Genomic DNA, 17,303 nt, shown 5'->3' on the forward strand with positions numbered 1-17,303 from the left:
TTTTTAGTCAAATGAAAAATGCTCTAAATCACTATTGATTAAAGAAATGAACATTAAGACAACTCTGAGGTACATCACACCTCTCAGATTGGCTAAGATAACAGGGAAAGATAATGACAAATATTGGAAAACTGGGACATTAATACATTGTTGGTGGAGTTGTAAGAACTGATCCAATCATTGTGGAGAGCAATTTGGAACTATGCCCAAAGGGCTATCAAACTGTGTATATCCTTTGATCCAGCAATGTCTCTACCGGGCTTATGTCCCAAATAGATCTTAAAAGAAAGGAAAGGGACCTGTATGTGCAAAAATGTTTGTGGCAGCCCTTTTTGTAGTGACAAGGAACTGGAAACCGAGTGGATGTCTATCAGTTGAAGAAATTATATAGGATGAATAAATTATAGTATATGAATGTTATGGTATATATTATTGTTCTATAAGAAACGATCAGCAGGATGATTTTAGAGAGGCTTGGAGAGACTGACATGAACAAATGCTAAGTGAAGTGAGTAAAACCAAAAGAATATTACATATAGAAATAGCAAGATTATACGATGATCAACTATAATGGATATGGCTCTTTTCAACAGTGAGGTGATTCAGGCCAATTCCAATAGACTTGACATGAAGAGAGTCATCTGCAGCCAGAGAGAACTGTGGGGACTGAATGTGGATCAAAACATAGAATTTTTACCTTTTGTTTTTGGCATTGTTTGCATGGTTTTTTTCCTTTTTATTTTTTCCCCTTTTAATCTAATTTTTCTTGTGCAGCATAATGGAAATATGTTTATAAGGATTGTATATGTTTAACCTATATTGGATTACTTCCTGTTTAGGGGAAGGGGGAAGTGGGGAGAGAGGAAGAAAAATTTGGAACACAAAGTTTTGCAAGGATGAATGTTGAAAACAATCTCTGCATATGTTTTGAAAAATAAAAAGTTATTATCAAAAACAAAAACAAAAACGCCGGAAGTGGGCTCAACAACAGAGCCTCTGGGGTCACCAAATGATTAGAGGGAATGATCTGGAGAAGAAGCAGAAATAGAAACAAAAGAAGCAATGGGATTGATAGTGAATCAAGAATGAAGAATGTCAAAAATGCCTAGAAAGGAGAGAACATCCAAAACAAATATGATCAAACATGCTGAATATTGAAAAGAAATCAAGAAGGATCGCAACTGAGCAAAGTACATTAGATATGGCAATTGGGGAACTGAAAACTGTAGAGAGCAGCTTCACTTAAATAATGAAGGTGGAAGTCCAACTGCAAAGTGCTTTCTCAAGTTTAGCCTTAAAAAGGAAAAGAGATTTAGAAAGATAGCTAGTGAATTGGATGGATCAGGTGAGGGTTTTTATAGAAATTTAAGTCTTTTAGTTTACTGGGCTCCAATTCTCAATTCCAGGTGGAACTAATCAAGTTGATTTTATGTAATTTCCTGCTCAGTTTCTTAAAAGGTTAAATATTGTAGATGTCATAATCTATCCAAAGAGATCACAATGTGAAAAAGCCCTGAAAACTACAAAAGTATATATATTGTCACCACCCAAGACTTACTTCTTTGAATCTCTTCTACAATAAAAGGATCAAATCTAATTTTGTCAATGCTTTCATCCAAACAATAGGTTTTATATATTTTCTTCACCTCTTCATGAAGAGACATCATTTCATCATTTGATAACTCTGGTCTCAAAATTCTGTCATTGAATTCCTCTGGCATATTAGGAAAAGGCAGAAAAAAGAAAACACCTTATTTTAACAAAGAACATTTCTTAATTACATAAAAGTCTCAACTATGACTACTTATCTGATTTTGACTTTGACTATATAATGAGAAAACACCTGAAGACACAAAAATCAGCTTACCTTGTATATTTGATGATAAATGTCCAAATTAAAAAAAAAAATGTCCAACTATTTAATAGTATAAGCTACATAACTTTGTATGTGACTTAAAAAGTATGAATAAAAAAAAACACCCTAACTCTGCAAAAAAAATAACTTATGGTTTATTCAAAATATTATCAATTGAGCAGCTAAGTGGCACAGTAGATAGAGTGCCAGGCTGCAGTAAGGAAGACTCAAATTCCTGAGTTCAAATGTGGCTTCAAACACTTTACTTAGCTGTGTGACTCCAATTAAGTCATTTAACTTTGTTGGTCTCAGTTTCTTCATCTGTAAAATAAGCTATAGAAGGAAATGGCAAACCATGCCAGTTATCTTTGACAAGAAAACCCAAAATGGGGTCACAAATAGTCAGACATGACTGGAATAAGTGAACATCTACAAATAAGAAATTAACTTGATTTACTCATTCAACAAAAAGGCAATTTTAAAAAGCCAGTTTCTTATTTCTAAAGAAAATTGCAAAAACCATTACACTAATAAAAAGGATAAAGGATCCTTCCAACACTGATTCTTAAATCTGAAAAGAAAAATTAATCCTACTGGATGGAGTGAAAGAAAGCACTCTTGGACCATTATTCTGTTCAAGAGAACATCTATAAAGACAAAATAATCAAAAACACTTATTTTGGAATCCTAGACATGTACATATACATTTACGATACTGAATATTTTGAGGTAATAGGTTAGGTTTTTTATTCCTACATTTTGGTCATAGCCAATTATAGGTCAAATCTCAATCTGGAGAATGCACAGCAGTATACACTTCTGAAGTGCTGGCAATAGCAATAGATATTAACAATAATGTTTCACTAGGCATTGACCCACACTTAACACCGTACACCAAGATAAGTCAAAATGGGTTCATGACATAGGCAAAAAGAATGAGATTATAAATAAATTGGAAGAGCATAGGATAGTTTACCTCTCAGACCTGTGGAAGAGGAAGGAATTTATAACCAAAGAAGAACTAGAGATCACTAATGACTACAAAATAGAAAATTTTTATTATATCAAATTGAAAAGTTTTTGTACAAACAAAACTAATGCAGACAAGATTAGAAGGGAAACAATAAACTGGGAAAACATTTTTACAGTCAAAGGTTCTGACCTTTCCAAAATTCCAAAATATGTAGAGAATTGACTCTAATTCAGAAGAAATCAAGCCATTCTCCAATTGATAAATGGTCAAAGGATATGAACAGACAATTCGCAGACGAAGAAATTGAAACTATTTCTAGCCACATGAAAATATGCTCCAAATCATTAACCAGAGAAATGCAAATTAAGACAACTCTGAGATACCACTACACACCTGTCAGATTGGCTAGAATGATAGGGAAAGATAATGCGGAATGTTGGAGGGGATGTGAGAAAACAGGGACACTGATACATTGTTGGTGGAATTGTCAACACATCCAGCCATTCTGGAGAGCAATTTGGAATTATGCTCAAAAAGTTATCAAACTGTGCATACCCTTTGATCCAGCAGTGTTACTTCTGGGCTTATACCCCAAAGAGATACTAAAGAAGGGAAAGGGACCTGTATGTGCCAAAAATATTTGTAGCAGCCCTGTTTGTAGTGGCTAGAAGCTGGAAAATGAAAGGATGCCCATCAATTGGAGAATGGTTGAATAAATTGTGGTATATGAATGTTATAGAATATTATTGTTCTGTAAGAAATGACCAGCAGGATGAATACAGAGAAGCTTGGAGAGACTTACATGAACTAATGCTGAGTGAAATGAGCAGAACAAGGAGATCATTATATACCTCAACAACGATACTGTTTGAGGATGTATTCTGATGGAAATGAATTTCTTTAACAAAGAGAAGATCTAACTCAGTTTCAATTGATCAAGGATGGACAGAAGCAGCTACACCCAAAGAAAGGACGCTGGGAAATAAATATAAACTATTTGCATTTTTGTTTTTCTTCCTTGGTTATTTATACTTTCTGAACCCAATTCTCCCTGTGCAACAAAAGAACTGTTCGATTCTGCACACATACATTGTATCTAAGATATACGGTAACCTATTTAACATGTAAAGGACTGCTTGCCATCTGGTTGAGGGAGGGAGGGGAAAAATTGGAACAGAAGTGAGTGCAAGGGATAATGCTTGCATTTTAAAAAAAATTTTTTTTTACAGGTAAAAAATTACCCTGGCATGGGTTCTGTCAATAAAAAGTTATTAAAAAATAAAAATAAAAATAAAAACAATAATGTTTCAGAACACAAAAAGAGGTTAAGTATCTCCCTATAGCAAGATCTGGTCTGCACATTCTGGAACAATTTTTTTAAGTTAAAAGAATATTCAATAAGCATAAAGGTAAGCCTCACCCACGGTCAGACAAAACTGCAACACATGCACTGCTCCTTCTTGTTTCAGAAAATTCATAAAGCGAAACAAAAGATCTTGCTGTTCTCTAATCTCCTTCAATTCTAACTTCAGCACCTTAAAACAAAGTATAAGAGAGTCAATAACTGGACAAACATTTTGCAATTTTTCTTTGAATCAAAAGCAAAAGAATAATCTGTTGCAAATAAAAGTACTTTCCCCACTTACAGAAGGCTTTTTATTTCTGGGCTCTGCAAATTTTTGCAAAAAAGGAACCAAAGAAGAAGCGGGTTCTGTTGCTTTTTCAGGCTATTTAAAAAAAGAGAGAGAATGAACTAATTCAATAAAATCCTTATTCCATTTTGTTAATATGAAATAAAATGTAATACAATTAGAAAGGTTTTCTAAAGTAGTCAATACTCACTGGACTATCATCTATAAAGATGATAAGTAAATGATTCACTGTATCCTAATGGGAAATAATAAATACAGATTGTCATGACAAAATAAATGACTGAAAACAATTCTGCTCAGAATTGGAAGATTTTTCCCAAATTATGAAAGTTTCCATATTAATCCAATGGAGAAATAAACAAGACACTGGCAAAACATTTACAATGATGTGCCATAGAGGGACAATTTCCTAAAGAGGACAGGTCTCTTATTCTTTGCAGAAAGTGTACAAAAAACATTACTGACAAAAGGAATAAAACTTTTTATGGAGTTTTAGTGATTCAATCTTACTGGATCAGCTAGGAAATCCAAAGAAGGGAGAAAAACAGAACCAGACAGGATCTCTCTTATAAGTAAAGTCAGGGATCTGGAGAAAAATGGGGGGAAAATAGTTACATAATTATAACACCATTCAAAACAACAATTTGCTAAAAATGAAAATTTAATAGAAAATCATTTCCATAATAGCATATAGGTTAAATATTTTTTAAAGTATTTTCTACTTAAGAAATCTCTTTACAAAGAAAATGTAGAATCTCCCAAGTCACTAGTGATCTCTCTGAGATGTTTTAAATACAATCCTTCTAGGACATAAGGAGTAGTTGATTTTTTAATATTGTTTCACAGGTCTAGTAACAAAGTGCCTACAGAGTTGCTTAAAGTGTTTCTGCCTATCTGACCCAGTAACCTGAATTTTCTAAGAAGAAATAACAAGAAATGAGGGAAGATTATCTTATCTACACTGAAATTCATTTTAGTTGTTGACTTTATCTTTGATTTCTTAAGGTTCGATGATAACAACAGTAAGGCAAACACTATATGGATCTAACACCTAAATTTGTATCTTAAGGCCTGACTGATGGATGCTATTTTTTTCAAACTAAAAACTGTTCACAGGTTAGGCCAATCTCTAATTATACCCTTAAGATTAGCATGGTAAGAAACAACAATATACATTGTGGCAGAGCACACAAACACATTTATGAAAATTTCCAAAAATTTATACCTGCAATCTGTAGCTTTAGGGGGCAAAATATAAGGGAAAAGTAATTCAGTAAGTTTCCTCAAATAGTGTAACTCATCTCTTCGACTTCTCAGAGCCACATGAAGTTCTGGCCCATATTCTTCTAAAGCAGCTTGTTGTAAAAACTCTGCATTTTTTACTATAAAGAGATATAAAAATCAGTATTAAACTAAGCAATCATAGTCAGTTCCCTTGACAAATAAAAATATAAAAATTTCAATCTTTGATTCCACAGTATTTTACTCCTTCAATCTATAAATATGCAGCATACCAGTATTTTTCTTACATTAAAGAGCAAGAAAAATATCAATTAAAGTTGAATCAGATCATCTCTAGTACAAAAATATTTACTGAAATGATAGGTAAACTAGAATTCCTAAGATCAAAAATGTAATCAGATAATTTGATTTGTCTTCCCAAGATTTGAACTAAATGACAGAACTGTTTTTGATTTAAAACTTTCCCAAATGTATCACACATAAGTAAAAATAAACAAACAAACAAACAAAAAAAAAAAAGCCAAAGGTTTATCCTGTGCATTGATTTAAAAATCAATCACAAATAACAACTAACTGAAAACAAAACAGATGCCTATCAACATAGGAATGGTCAAATAGTGGAACATGATTGTAATGAACTTTTCAGAAAAGCATAGAAAGAAATATGAATTAAAGAAAATAATTTAGGCAGAACTAGGAAAACTAGATACAATGACAACAATATTAAAAAAACAAAACAAAACAAAACAAAAAAACAAAGAGACACAGCCTAATAGACTGTAATGAAAATGACCAAAAGGAAGAGCTGGGAGAAGCCATCTTCTTTGCATTTTTGCAGAGTGGTGTGACTATGGATGTGACATACTACAATTACTGTCAGTCTAAGTTGATATGTTCATTAGTTTAGTTACAAAGGACAGTGAATAGAAAAGAGGGAATTTTTTTAAAAACAATAACTAAAATGATTCAACCAAGTTTTTAAAGCAGTATATAAGTAATTAATTATATACCATCTAACATGAAATACAATTCCAATATTTCCAAGAAGTAAACTAAATTACTGACTTCCAAAATGTAACAATGGCTACAAAAGTATATGAAACAAAAATTTTCAAAATACCAATGCAAGTTAGTAATAATTATGAGAAAGAAAATGCTCTAGATCATTAATAATAAAAATGTAAATTTAAACAACCGGAAGGGTTTACTTCGCATCCAGCAAATTTCAAAAAAAAAAAAAAGATGGAAATTGTCAATGTTAGAGTGACTATGGGAGGTTATACACATAACACTATTGTTGAGGCTGTGAATTGGTCTAAACTTTCTAGAAAACAATTTCAAATTATGTAAAGAAATTTATTAAATTGTTGATACCATCTGATATGGCTAATCCAACAACAAGGCAATACCTTAAGGAAGTCAGAAGCAGAAATAAAAATCAATCATATGAAAATATTGAAAGCAGCACTTTTTGTGGTAGGGGGATGTGTCCCATCCGGAGAATGATTTCTGAAAGCAATGGAATAGTACCGTGCCAGAAGACACAAAAAATATGTGAAATTCAAAGAGAAATTCAAACAGAAAATTGGTCTCTGTGAAGTGTAAACAACTCTAGAACAGTTCTGCAGAAACAGCAAGCAGAATACCCTGGAGCTAGCTGGGTCAGAAATTTTCACCTCCTAGAAGGCAGTTGGGAGTCTGAGTCAGATAAATTTGAGGGAATCTCTAACAATAAGAGAAACCAAGCCTAGCTGTGCTGCCAAAGTAAATAAGGTGACCAGGATAACAAGTTATCTGGATAAGAAAGAGCCAGCACATCTGATGAATACAAAGTAATAGGGCAAGACATACTGTCTGAGGGCGAATTCTAGGTTTCAGGTTCTGGAACTGAAGGAGGACCTGAGGAAGCCAGAGGCATCATGCTCCATACCCCAGGACTAGAGGTGATTATACCAACAATCTGTTATGCTTTTTTTTTTTTTTAATGAGCAGGTAAAAGAAAAAGAACCCAACCATAGAAAGTTACTATGGGAATAGAAAAAGACAGGAGTTCATCTTCAAAGGAGGATAATGATACAAAAAAAAAAAAAAAAAAAAAAAACTCTCCCACCCAAAGAGTAACAACATTAAGTGGTCACCTATCCAAAAAGAATTCATTGAAGAACTTAAAAAAGACTTTAAAAGGGCAGCTAGGTGGTGCAGTGGATAGAGCACTAGCCCTGAAATCAGGAGAAGACCTGAGTTCAAATCTAGCCTCAGACACTTAATACTTCCTAACTGTGTGACCTTGGGCAAGTCACTCACTTAACCCAGCCCCCCCCCCAAAAAAAAAGACTTTAAAAGTCAAATAAGATTGAAGAATAATTTTTTTAAGTAAAAATAATGCAAGAAAAACAATATTGTGAAAAGAAAGTGAACCAACTGGAAAAGATATGATCTAGTACCTTAGGGAAGAAAACATCTTGTTAAAAATTAGAATTGGACAAGAGCAAGTCAGTGAAGTTATAAGAGGCCAAGAAATAATAAAATAGAAATGAAAAATGAGAAGAGAACATAAAAATCTCAGGAAAAAAAAACAAGAACAGATCTGGAGAACAGATCAAGAAGAGAAAACATAAGAATAATCAAATCTAAGTTACAAATCCAAAAAAAAAAAAGAAAAGAAAAGAAATTTGATACAATAAAACAAGAAATTACAGAAAATTGTCCTGAAATGTTAGAACAAGAGGGGAAAGTAGAACTAGAAAAAAATCCACTGATCACCACACAAAAGAGATACTAGAAGGAAAACCTATTTTTACCAGAGTCAAGTTCCACAATCCCCAGGTCAAGAAGAAAATATTACATGCAACAAGAAAAAACAATTCAAATATGACAGAGCCACAATTAGAATCAAACAAGGGGTCAGCTAGATGGCGCAGTAGATTAAGCTGGTATTTTTAGTCAGAAGACCTGAGTTCAAACCTAGACTCATACAACACTTTTTAGTTATGTAACTCTGAGCAAGTCCCTTAAACCCAACTGCCTCACAAAACATTAAAAAAAAAAAAAAAAAGAATCAAACATGATCTGGTAACACTTAGAATAAAAAAAAAACACATATTTTGAAATATATATATCAAAGAGCAAAAGAACTTCAGCTAACAGCCGGAAAAATCATACTAGAAAAGTTAAACATGATCCTGAACCAAAAAAAAAAAAAAAAAAAAGTCAATGAATTGCCAGATTTTCAGGATTTTGTTGAAGGAAAAAACTGAGCTTGATAGAAAATTTGACATACAAGATCTGTAAAATATAAAGTGAATATAATTAGTCAAAGACTTATTAGGGACTCAACAAAGACAAAATGTATTTTTTATATATGGATATGTAAACTACGGGTCTAAAATTGTCAACAGTAATTGGGTACTTTGAAAGAAAGACTTGGGTAGAGCTAGAAAATGGTAAAAAGATTAATTATCTTATACAAATGAGGTACAAAAGAAATGACAGAGGAATTAGATGGAGAAAGAGGATTGATAGTTCTGGAACCTTACTCTCATCGAGAATATAATAATAAAGTCATGTATATGTGGGTATTTGTGTGTACACACACACACACACACACACACACACACACACACACACCCCTCTTTAATCGATATATATATATATGTATGAGTACTCTCTCCAACCCCTCCCCTAGATGGCAGGTAGTACAATACATGTTAAATATTAAAATATATGCTAAATGCATGTAACCCATTCCACTTTTGGACCGCACTAATTATTAACAAATTTTTTTCCTCACATTAAGTCTAAATATCCCCTCACAGCTCCTAATTCTGCTAAGGTCAAAAAAATATAAATATAATCTCTTTTCCTTGTGACAGACCTGCAGATTTTTGAAAATATTCTCATGTCCACCACTAATATATCTAATTTCTCATATTTTCAATTCTATATATTCTGTCCCAAACTCTACTGTCTTCCAATTTCACATCTTCATGTGCCTCTAAGATATTTTGAACTGGATAACCAGCATATATCTTAACCTCAATATCCACAAACATAATTCTTTATCCTGCACCCTAAACCGTCCTCCCACTTCAACCTTCCCTATTACTGTAGAAAGCAATGCCATCCTCCCAATCCCTCATGCTCACAAATTAGAAGTCATCATCCACTCTTTACTCTCTCTCTCTCACACCCCCAATCCTAAACTGTTGCCAAGGACTAATGATTTCACCTTTGTAACACCTCTCAAATGTGCTTCCTTTTTTCCTTAGACAATTCTGCCACAATGGTGTCAGTCTTGATCACCTCATACCTGGATGGCTATGATAGCCTTACTGAGGGCACTGCTTACCTTAAGTCTTTCCCTACTCTAATTTATTCTCTGTTCAGGCACTAAAGAGACTTTCGTAAGTACATGTTCAACTGTGTCACTGCTCTATTAATAAATTTCAGTGGCTCCCTATTGCTTCCACAATTGAATATAAAATTCTCTTTTTTGACAATAAAATCTCTTCATAACCTAGCCTCCTTCTACCTTTCCAGTCTTCTTCCTCTACTGTCTGACACATATTTTTTGATCCAGTGACATTAACCTCCTAGATGTTCCATAAACAAGACCTCAGCTCTGAACATTTTATCTGGCTTTACCCCATACCTAGAACACTCTACCTCCTCCACTCTACCTTCTGTCTTCTCTGGTTTTCTTTAAGTCACAATTAAAATCACATCTTTTACTGGAAGCCCCCATAATTCTTTAAATGAATACCTATTTATCCTATGTATGACCTTTGTTATGTATTTGTTGACATACTTTCTCTCCTAAGGGTAGGTGCTTTCTTTTGCCTTTCCTTGCCTTCCCACCACTTAGCAAAATTAAGCATAAAAATAGGTGCTTAATATGAGTTATATAATGAGATCTAACAACCTTTCACTGAATGTCAGTTTTGACTAATGTGTCATTGTAAGACGGAATTCTTCCACCCCTCAGTATTTTTCCTCTCCTTCTTTGACTACTAGTTGAAAGAAAAGGAGAGGAAGAGGGAGGGAAGTGAAGAGAGGGACAGAGAGGGAGGGAGAGAGAGAGGGTAAGGGAGAGAGAGGACCCTGTTTTTGCCTAAGTCACATGCTATAAATCACAATCGGAGGAAGTCACAGAATCAAACTGAGCATATTCCCAATTTATGTTACTGAATTTCCTATATAGCAGGAAGAAATAGTTTTATTCTTCCCGAAATGAATTCTTTATCTAATTTTGATTATATTAAATTAAAAAGGTTTTGTACAAACAAAACCAATGTACCCAAGATTAGAAAGGAAGCAGAAAATTAGGAGAAAAAATTACATCCAAGGTTTCTGGTAAAGGCCTTATTTCTAAAATGTATATAGAACTGACTCAAATTTATGAGACTACAAGCCATTCCCCAATTGATAAATAGTCAAAGGATATGAACAGACAATTTTCAGATGAAGAAATTCAAGTCATTTCTAGTCATATGAAAAAATGCTCTAAAGCACTATTGATTGAGAAATGCAAATTAAAATAACTCTGAGGTACTACTTCACATCTCTCAAATTGGCTAAGAAGAAAGGAAAAGATAATGAAAAATGTTGGTGGAGAGATGGGAAAACTGGGACACTAATGCATTCTTGGTGAAGTTGTGAATTGAATCAACTATTTTGGAAAGCCATTTGGAATTATGTCCAAAGGGCTGTAAAGCTGTATATACTGTTTGATATTGACTGGGTTTACATTCCAAGGAGATCATAAAAAAGGGGGAAAAGCCCACATGCAAAAATGTTTATAGTATCCCTTTTTGTAGTGGCAAGGAACTAGAATGGTTGTATAAGCTGTGGCATATGAATGGAATGGAATATTATTGTTTTTTATATATATATATATGTAGTTCTAAAAGAATGATTAGCAGGATGATTTCAGAAAAGCATAGAGATTTACATGAACTGATACTCAGTGAAGTGAGCAGAACTAAGAAAACATTGTACACAGTAACAACAAAATTATGTGATAATCAACTGTGATGGACTTGGCTTTTCTCAATATGTGGTGATTTAAGACAACTACAATAGACTTGTGATAGGAAATGCTATATCCACATTCAGAGAAAGACTTCTGTTCTTTTTCAAATAGGTGACTCGTAGTATTTTTCAGGAAAGAAGACTATAAAGATAAGGGGATTGGGGGAGAGTAGAAAAGGGGGTGAAGATATGCCAAAGATAAACTAAGCCTATCTCACAGTCCTGCCTAGAACTAGCAATGCCCCAGTAAAACAAGAAAAAAAGCACTTCTCTTCCTCTCTGATTAGGTGTTCTGCAATCAGGATCTAAATGAGCTAATACTACTAGAATTGTGTCATCTTAGGACTGAAAGATGTCTCAATCACTTAGTCTATTGCACTCATTTTAAAGAAGAACCAAATAGTTTAGCTATACTATAGATTAAATAGCTATCTTGTAAGCTAGTTTGTTCAGGGAAAATACAATAACAATTTAAAATTATAGTTTGGAAGACAACTTTTTCATATTTGTCAATAAATTTTCAGTAAACAGAAGAATCAGTATTCTGTGGGTTTTAGAAAATATAAAAGTTCATTTAGAAACTCAGTTCCTGAGAAGAAAATTGGTAAAAAGGAGAAAATAAAAAGAGATAATATTCACTGCTGGAAAAGAGAGACATTCTTATCTCCTACAAAACTAGAGAATGCTTTAGTATGTATCAAGATGCAACAGATGGTCTGATTTTCTGATGTGTTTAAAATTTTTACCAATCCCTAGGTAAAGAGGATTGCCCCCTCATTGCTAAAAACATAGTTTAACTGAAATTTGACAATAAATTTTCACAGTATTTATATAATACTCTCATAGCAGCTGCCCTGGTCCAATATCAGGTCTCAGCAGCTTCCATAATGGCCAGTTTATATAACTACTATCATGGAAAATTTATATAAAAATGGGTAAAATATAGCTTTGAAGTCAGGAGGACCTGAATTCAAATCTGGCCTCAGACACTTAACACTTCCTAGCTATGTGACCCTGGGCAAGTCACTTAACCCCAATTGCCTCAGCCAAAAAAAAAAAAAAAAAAAAAAGAAAGAAAGAAAAAAGAAAATGGATAAAATAATTTCATCTTAAATTATAGAATAGTTAAAAAGATTAAAATGTATAGGAACATTAAGACTATACAATTTAAAATGTGCCCCTACATATTCAAGTATTAGCTTAAGACTTTCTCACTTGGTACTAGTTATTGTTTCAATGTCCCTCATACCAGTAAAGTCTTAAAAATATCAATCAATGAGATTATATCAAGTGCTCACTATGTGTCAGGCACTGTTAAGCACTGGGAACACAAAGAAAAAAAACAGCAACTAGCATTTATTAAAAATAAAAATTTAAAATCTCTCTGAGGTTTTCAAAAGCTATTTATACAGTTCTTATTTGATAAGAGTTCCTTACCTCAACCTTACATTCTAATGAGTGAGATAACATACATACATGCACACATAAACAGGGGATGATGCTACTAGAAGAAATCAGAAATCCTGAAGGAGGTGGCATTTTAGTTGTGATTAAGAACAATAAAGAAAAATAAGGATAATAGAGTAGCCAATTTGCTGGGGAAAATATGTAATGGAATCATTTGTATGTATAGAGGAGTTTGCCTTGGCAAAAAGAAAACCCATCTCATATAAAACAGCAATGAAAAGATAGTTGAAGGTAACTGAATGGTATGAGATGAGGAAGAGAGAAGAGGGAGCTATCATTGAGTAGCATCAATTTTTCTGATCTTCACTGAAACACAAGTGATGGAAAGATACAGAGAATTCAAGAACCAACTGTGACCAAAAAACAAACCACAAAACAACAAAATAACATTTGATTTGGTATAATGAACTGTTTGCATACATTCAAAATACATAAATTGCATACATTCAAAATACATAAATACATAATTTGCTTCAATGCAATTATTAAAAAGCATATTATATGCTCACTCATTGAAGAATAGTGTTCATGAGTTCAAATCCAGCCTCAGACACTAGCTTTATGAGCCAGGGCAAGTTATTTAATCATGTTTGCTTCTGTTTACTTATCTGTAAAATAAATTGGAGAAGGAAATGGCAAACTACTCTGGTACCTTTGCCAAAAAATTCCTAATATTGGTCACAGAGCCAGACACAACTGAAAAATGACTGAACATTTATTTTATTGAACAATAATGGAATATTAAAAATTATTAATAAAATGAAAATAGAAAAACATGGAAAGATTTCTATGAAAAACAAAATATTAATGTTATAGGCCAGAACGCTGAACTTGAAACAAGGATTCTTACAAGGTGTTAAGTCAGTGGAATTGATAAAGATAAGGGTTATCTAGTTTAGCATGGTGCTTAATAGTTCTCTAGTTCAGTACATGTAGTTAGTACTTAATATAGTTCCACAAGACTCACACCTATGATAATGGAGTATATAACAGCCAGCAAGGACTGTATGAGATTCATTTCCACCTTCAGCCAGGCTCCTGGTGGCTCTCCTGGGGGAGTGAGAGGCTCAGAAACAGAGCTAGAAAAGATAAGCAGACTGGGAGTGTGCCCTAAAGCTCTCAGAGCTAAGCAGAAACAGATTCATTCCATTATCCACCTTTGTGGTGGGCTAGAGACTGAAGCAAAAGCCCTCAGACTCAGACTCAGAGCTAGAGAAGACAAGCAGACTGGAGGTGGAAGTACAAGCTCTCGGAGCCAAGGAGAGAGAGATTCATTTCCATCTTCATCAGCTCTGTGGTGGATGGCCTGGCCTCCTTCATTTTCTCCACTGAAACCAAGTCCCCTCAGAAGGCCACAAGAAGGCTAGCTGAGTACCAGGTGAAGGAGACAATAAAGACTTTTGGACATTAACATATGGCTATTCTTGTAGTGATTACTCTACTGAAACAAAGGCTGCTTCAAAGACTTCAAGAAAACCAAACGAGAACATTACATATTAACTACAAGATAAGTGGAACACCCAAATTATGTTATAATGACTAAGATGGGCCTCAAAAAAGTATGAGAAGATACTCCTCATCCCATCCCCTTCTCTGAACAAGAAGGAAGTATGGAAGTGGAACATTACATATGTCAGAATTTTTCTTTATGTTGTTTTATTTCTTATTCCCCCCCTTTAAAATAATTTTGTTTTGTCATATGATTCTTTGAATTATGACTATGTAGGAAGGGCAAAATGGAAAGATAAACGAGAAAACATGTTTGATACATAAATATCAACACAAATTTTTATAAAAATGAAATGAAAAGGCATCATACTAGATAACTTGTTTAACTCCATAGTTAGAAGTATCTCACATCTAAAGAAATCATATCAAAAGACACTTGTAAGAGATAACTTTCCTTTATAATATCAAAATGACTTAGGTAAACAACAAGACAAACTACATGGTAGAGGTCAGTTTTGCAAAGAACCAACTACATAATAGGTTTTATAATTTCAAAGAGTATTTTAGAATGAAATTAGACCAATGTGATTTTTTTAACAGTCATCCATAATTATTTTTTTAAGTTACATCTAAAGGAACTATAAACATCATTCTGCCTTGTAAAATAATGTTAAAATTTCAAGGAAAACATATAATTCCAAAAATACTATTCAAATTGTGCTAGGTAAGATGAGTTACCTTTCTGATTTGCTTTAGATATCATTTCTATGTGCTTCATTGCTGCTTTTAACAGTTTCTTGGTTATAACTGCTGGGATATCCACCTAAAGAAAAAAATTTAAATCAAAGTAAAATATTTCACAATTATCACTAAGATACTGAATGCAAAATACCTATTGCTAAGATATTAAATGTAGTATATTAAACATAGGATAACTAGGTGGAGGGAGGGAGGGGAAAAATCGGAACAGAAGTGAATGCAAGGGATAATGCTGTAAAAAATTACCCTGGCATGGGTTCTATCAATAAAAACTTATTTAAAAAAATAGGATAACTATAACAAATATACTAAGATTTTAAAAGCTATGTATATTCAAAGAACACATTGCTTGTAATGTGATTCCATTTGTATCATTAATCTCAAACTATACTTTTCAGATATCTCTCAAAATGCACATCTGAACTGCTGGAATTAAAGAATTAACAGAGTTTCCAGGGATCCCAGAAACCACCTGGACCAGTCCTAATTGAGGCACAAACTTCCTCTCAACAAATTTTTCCTACAAGTGCACATAATAAGTACCTAGTAAGAATTTGACAAATTTGTCCTAATAGTCCAGATATTGTTGAAGGACTATAATATCTGAGAGCAAGAATTGTTTCTCTTTATAATGAACCAAAAAATGAGCCTTAAAATGATCCCATTGCCATTTCTATGCATTGGTCCTACTTCTGTCCTCTCAAATCTGAAGATCACAATCATTCCTCTCCCACCTTCATTCCCCTAATATGCCCCAAAACCTTTTTCTTCCACAGGCTAAAGAATCCTAGTCCCTTTATTTAAGGAAAAAAAAAAAAAACCACTAAATAAGAAGCATATTTCCATATTTACTTTGTAAAAGAAGATCATATATGAAACTGCAAGTCTATTAAGTAGAGCTTGGTTTTCAGTGCTGATCTACATGTTTATGATTTCTTCTGACCTTCTTTAAATTTTGTTCTCATTTTGGGAAGGCAAGAAAGGAAGCATATCCCTAATCCCCAACTTCCTCAACCTTCCTCATACACTGAAAAGAAAGAAAAATAGAACTCTTGTAATAAATAAGGATAGTGAAGAAAAACAAATTTCCACAATGGCCATGTCAAAAAACAAAATGTATACCTGACATTTAGTCTACCACTTCACTGGAGTTTGGTAACATATTTCATCATAAGTCTTCTGAAATTATGGCTAGCCATAATACTGATTAGCATTCTTAAGTCTTTCAAAAGTCTTTCTTTGCAATATAAATTGTTCTCCTGCTTTTGTTTACCTCATACTACATTAGTTCATACAAGTATTGCCAGGTCTCTCTAAAACTGTTATTTTAATTTTTTATGACCCCAAATAGTCCATTATATCTATATATAATAACATACAAAGTCACTGCCCAATTCATTCAGGATCCTCTTAATTGCCAGTTCTTTGCTACCACAAAAACATTACCATATTTTTGCACATAAGTCTTTTCTCTCTTTTGTTGATTTCTTTGAGGTACAGAAAGGCACATCTTAGTTTAGAGACTTTGGGGGCATAATTCCAAATTGCAGCTTCACTAACAGAATTAATGCATCTATTTTCCCATGATCCCTGCAATATCTGTTAGTTTTTATTTTTGTTAGCTTTGCCAAAATACTTGGAGTGAGGCAAAACTTCAGAGTTACTGTAACTTTTTCATTTCTCTATTAATAATTTGGATTTTTTTTCATATAGCTGTATCAAGCTTGGATTTCTTCCTTTGAAAAATGCCTATTCAAATTTTTTAACCACTTATTTATATTTACAGTTAGATGGTGCAGTAGATATGGCACTAGATCTGTAGTTAGGAAGATTTTACTTCAAATTTTGCCTCAAAAACTTAACTTGCTGTGTGACC

General features: G+C 33.3%; 1 protein-coding gene across 5 annotated transcripts in view; it reads right to left on the reverse strand.

Annotated features, from left to right (window-relative positions):
- Positions 1–17,303, reverse strand: part of SNX14 (sorting nexin 14) — a 112,674-nt gene that overhangs the window by 65,023 nt on the left and 30,348 nt on the right. For all 5 annotated transcript variants that reach the window (XM_051997346.1, XM_051997344.1, XM_051997345.1 and 2 more), the window contains 7 exons: positions 15,407–15,491; positions 5,706–5,862; positions 4,991–5,066; positions 4,671–4,715; positions 4,475–4,555; positions 4,249–4,363; positions 1,559–1,714 (listed from right to left, as the gene is read on the reverse strand). In XM_051997346.1, coding sequence (XP_051853306.1) covers positions 1,559–1,714; positions 4,249–4,363; positions 4,475–4,555; positions 4,671–4,715; positions 4,991–5,066; positions 5,706–5,862; positions 15,407–15,491 — 715 coding nt within the window. The remainder of the gene's footprint in view (positions 1–1,558; positions 1,715–4,248; positions 4,364–4,474; positions 4,556–4,670; positions 4,716–4,990; positions 5,067–5,705; positions 5,863–15,406; positions 15,492–17,303) is intronic.

Source organism: Antechinus flavipes, chromosome 4 (genome assembly GCF_016432865.1).
Source record: "Antechinus flavipes isolate AdamAnt ecotype Samford, QLD, Australia chromosome 4, AdamAnt_v2, whole genome shotgun sequence".
In the NCBI taxonomy this organism is placed as follows: domain Eukaryota; kingdom Metazoa; phylum Chordata; class Mammalia; order Dasyuromorphia; family Dasyuridae; genus Antechinus; species Antechinus flavipes.